This window comes from Pinus tabuliformis, chromosome Q, assembly GCF_031772625.1.
Source record: "Pinus tabuliformis cultivar Carrire ecotype Pingquan chromosome Q, CPIR1, whole genome shotgun sequence".
NCBI classification, from domain to species: domain Eukaryota; kingdom Viridiplantae; phylum Streptophyta; class Pinopsida; order Pinales; family Pinaceae; genus Pinus; species Pinus tabuliformis.
Window position 1 is genome coordinate 1086388813 of NC_142296.1, and position 4514 is coordinate 1086393326.

The following is a 4514-nucleotide window of genomic DNA, read 5'->3' on the forward strand; positions in this document are numbered from 1 at the left end:
CTATGTGCTGGCCTCTGTTTTCTTTGGTGCAAAGATGATTGAGTCATTGGCCTAGAGACAATGGTATTTTGCAGCCCAACAGCTTGGGAAACCATATATCTACGTAGGCTCCAAGAGCTGAGAAGGGTTGAACAGGGCAGGCAATGTGAAGGTCAGCGGTACCATAGCTTATGTTCCACAGTCTCCATGGATTCAAAGTGGGAAAATTGAAGATAACATCTTATTCAGGAACAAGATGAATAAAACCAGGTATGAAGGTGTACTTGAAGCATGTGTTCTGAAGAAAGACCTAGAATTGTTTTCTCATGGGGATCAAACAGAGATTGGTGAAAGAGGCATCAATTTGAGTGGTGGACAAAAGCAAAGGCTGCAGCTTGCTCGAGCAATCTACCAGGATGCAGGTATCTATGGATTTACTATTAATATACAACAAGATACACAAGAACATTGAGCAATCCCATGATCATAATTTCCATATCTCCTTGTTTTGTTCACCATTATAAAAGAAATGAAGAGTTACAATTGAAAACAACCTTATTCTTTCAGAAGTTTCAAAAATTACCTGAAACTCAAAAGAGACCCTTAAGTACTGAAAATTTATCTTGACAAATATGAAAAGTTAAAATAAAGTTTAATGCGATAATAATTCTTTAAAAGTGTCATAGAGTCCTTAAAACTGGAAAACTACTGTAGTCACTGGACAATCCCATCAGTATTTTTCTTGTACTACAATGGACTAAATTCAGCTTGATGAATGTAGCAAAATCAAAGGCCCCATTGTAGTCACATGAGAAACAAGGCCATGCAACAAACTGAACTTCCTTGATGTGAATCCGACCTTTATGACAGGTAACAAACTTCACATGAAGTTAAAAAGTCGAAATAACATAGAATTTGAAAAACAATAATGGGAATATTCTAAATGAAACTCCCTGACTCTCCAATACAGATAAATGTCTATTTTATTTTATTTGTCTAGTACCATTCAAGCAAAATCTATTCACTTGTGGTTTCAGATCGGATAGTCAATATGTGTCTCAACTTTTTAACACAGCAGGAATAACAGTCAGATGAAGGATAATATTTTAAGTACCTGATCAGTGGGTCTGTCCAGAGCAAGGGAACCTGACATGCCTGGCACCAGGCTAGAACCAGTGAGAATATCTCTAACAATGCCGCTTATATTGAGATCAAGAAGTGCCTTGGCAGCTAAAGCAGATCCACTAGCAAATTTAGATAGAATCCTAATCAAACCCTGCAAGCCAATTGATAATATGAGACCATGCAATAAGTTATAACAGAACCTTCCAATTTTTTTAACAAATAAGTCACTTATGTTGATACCGTATATGTGGATGTACTAAGAGATGACTGGCCACTTCCAGAAGTACCGACAGATATAAGTCTTGCTGCTTGTGTAACCAAGCCATGATTACAGAGTTCATCTAATTTCTCAGAAGAAGAGGCAAAAGATTCTACAATCCGAGTCAAACAAATACATGCATGTTCGACCACCTGCGTAACAAATATTTATCATTGGCCAGAGGAGGAAATGTACTTCCAGGTAAACATTCAAAGGATCAATAAAAATTGAACACAGAACACAAACAAATATAAATTTAACGCTATGCCATCTTTATAAACGCACTCCTACGTTAAATATGAAAGGAGAATATGCAAAAAATAGATTACCTTTGAGTCATGAAATTGAAGAAGATTTGTCAATATTGGCACAGCATCAATTACAAATTCTGCTGCATCAGACAGAATCTTCTTGCAAATGTTTGCAGCAGTGGACAATGCTACCCTCTAGTGCATTCCAAGAGCAGACTCAAACATATGATTAAATTTTCCTATATAAACAAAAGCTAATAAAATACAACTTTTGCGACTGTACCTGAACACTGCTGGAGAAAAATTCCAGATAAGATAGCACTGCCATTAGAGCACCAACACGAAGGCATGCAATGGGGTGCTCATGAGATATCTTCTCAAGTGCTTCTAAAGACTGCACCACAGGGATTCATAGATTTTGGTGAAAACAGTCAAACAACTGGGAAATCATTTTGGGTAGAACTGAAATAAGCATTTCTTTCAAATTGCATGAATAATTTACACATATGCAATACATAGCACATACTTGCTCTGCCAAATCCATATACTCAATGGTCAGCAACCGATCGCAGAAAGAAGGAACAGCACCATAATGCACAACCGAGACACAGGCCTGGGGAAGAACATCGCAAAGATGAGTTAAAGCTCTGGCAGCCAGAAGCATTATTTCTGGACTGCTCTCGTGGTTAAGTAATGTTACTAGCACTGGCACAAATGAATCCACTGAGAAACTGCTCAAAGAATCCTCAGTGGAAATGGATAAAATTTCACAAAGCTGGCTGAGAGCGTCAGTTGACGACCAATCTCAGCGTCGGCCCTCAATCCTGACAAAATTCTTCTTAATCTGCTGCTCTGCTGTGAAAAGGGCATAGACCCAGGCAAAAGATCATCTCGCCTGGCCCCCAGTTTACGTAAAAGGCCCTCTAGTGCACTGCTTGCAGTAGTGATATTGTGCTGAAGACTGCTAACACCTTCATCTTCATGATCTTCATCAGAATCATTATTACTAATTCCCCCTCCTCTTTCCCTCTCGTTAGCCTTTTCAATCCCTTTGTCATCATGTTCTCTCTTTGAGGCTGAACCAGAGGACTCCATTTCCAAATCCACGCTAGCCAATTCAGGGCGCAAGCTCGCTATAGTAGAACCAGAAAGTGGCCTGATCGGCAAGCGAGAACGCGGTGGAATCGAGGCAGCAGATGCAAACGCAGAGGGAAGACGAGCTCGTTTGTTGGCCCTGGATGACTGGGCAGAGGATGGCCTTTGCGTTATGGCCTCCGCTCGCTTTCGGCTTCGTGTTTCCATAAAAGAATCCGCCCCCACCAAAACTGTGCAGGGCGGCCTAAAATTAAACCTGAAGCAAAATTCAGCTGCAATTAGAGTGAAGGTATTATGTCATCATCCCTCTTACAATCCCCCTTAGCAAACCCTGAAAACAAGCAAATTTGACAATAGAAAACTCACACCACCCCACTCCCCCTCTGCCCCAAAGCCACGCACAAATAGCTCAACAAGTTGCTCAATTTCCAAAATCATCATAAGCCTATCAGTCAAACGCATTTACAGCATTCATGGAAGCAAAGACTACAATGAAAACAGGTAAAAATCTAAAATGACTTTTCAAAATACCCAAATTCAATAAGCCCAATACAAATTTAAGCTGGAAATTAACCCGAATGGGCGCAGCAGCAGAAACCCATCAAACGAACATGCAGCAAAACATAATCAACGAAATGACAGAATTTAATACAGGAATTTTAACCCAACCTGGCAAATTTGACCCTCAAGGATTTGATGAAGAACAAATAAATACCAAATGACTTTCACAGCAAGAAAATATACTTACATGTATCTCAATATTATGGCCGGATCCTCCTCCGCTTGTCCGCCCCTTCACAGATTCATAACATGCCAACAAAAGTAAGCTCTCAACTGTACCAGCTCTCAACTAAGAAACGACAATGCAACATCAAATTTCAAATTTAAATAAAAATAAGAAAATCAACCGATGTCAATAAAAATAAAAATGAAAGTCGAAACTTTTATCCACCTTGTGGGCCCTACATGACGGCCATGTGCCTAACACCTATCTCCCTAGCATAACACATGCAAGCTATACAGCAGGCCACCTAAGGTCGCATCAGGTTAACAGCTGTGATCAGGGAGATTGAAACCTGAAACCCGGGCACTGTAGCTGGGTGGAATACTACTACTCAAGTCCATCCTCTTCCTGGATTGAAGAAACCCACAAACGCATATTTGAAAAATCGATGGTTGCAGACCTAGACCTAGAGTGGAATCCTTTTCCATTGGAGGATGATTTCTTTGCCATCAGAAAGAAATGGCTCTGCGATTTCAATTCGAATGTGAAGAAGGCCATAGAGAAGGAGCCCTTCACCTTTGCCTGCACAGATCGTATAGCAATGGAGATGGAGACAACTCCTTCTCACAAAACCATTCGCAGGTTTCGACAGACCACAGGAGGACGTGGGGATTCATTCGCTGTTCAAATAATAGTAGAGAAAGCTCAGTTCCGCAGGGATGAATTCGTGAAGGACCTGGCTGATCGAATGACAGCGATGGAGATGAGTGTGGAAAAGCTCAAGGATTTGAAGGCCAAGAAGGAAACTAAACCTGAAAAAGCAAAGCCACTGCCATGTGCATGTACTGTGAAGAAGTCCTTAAAGAAAAAATGGAAGGGGGATAATGGTGTGAAGGGCAAGATTTCATACAAATGGGAAGAATCTAAGAATAAAGTCACCGATCCCATCACAATAACAATTCCTGGAGCGCGGCAGGGGGAGTTCAAAACCATTCGAGTTGAAAAATATACTGTTATCAATGATAACAAGTCTTCAGATGCTAAGATCGTCATTCCACTTGAAGAAGGCGGTGGGAGCAGC

The 4514-nt window shown here is 40.6% G+C and overlaps 1 protein-coding gene across 1 annotated transcript; it reads right to left on the minus strand.

Moving 5' to 3' along the window:
* Window positions 1–1066: 1066 nt before the first annotated feature.
* LOC149223300 (E3 ubiquitin-protein ligase UPL3-like) lies at window positions 1067–2281 on the minus strand. The gene is made up of 5 exons (XM_089387860.1): window positions 2141–2281; window positions 1898–2008; window positions 1693–1809; window positions 1345–1515; window positions 1067–1255 (listed from the first exon to the last, which is right to left on the minus strand). The coding sequence occupies exons 1-5, from the start codon at window positions 2276–2278 to the stop codon at window positions 1067–1069; spliced, it is 726 nt and encodes a 241-aa protein (XP_089243986.1). The 5' UTR covers window positions 2279–2281.
* Between the last annotated feature and the right edge of the window lie 2233 nt (window positions 2282–4514).

Excerpts from the sequence above, each read along its gene's own strand:
- LOC149223300 (XM_089387860.1), bottom strand. The coding sequence starts at position 2,278 with ATGCTTCTGGCTGCCAGAGCTTTAACTCATCTTTGCGATGTTCTTCCC. Across the intron at positions 2,009-2,140 it reads ATATGGATTTGGCAGAGCAA|TCTTTAGAAGCACTTGAGAA; the intron begins GTATGTGCTATG and ends CCTGTGGTGCAG. Across the intron at positions 1,810-1,897 it reads TTTTCTCCAGCAGTGTTCAG|AGGGTAGCATTGTCCACTGC; the intron begins GTACAGTCGCAA and ends GGAATGCACTAG.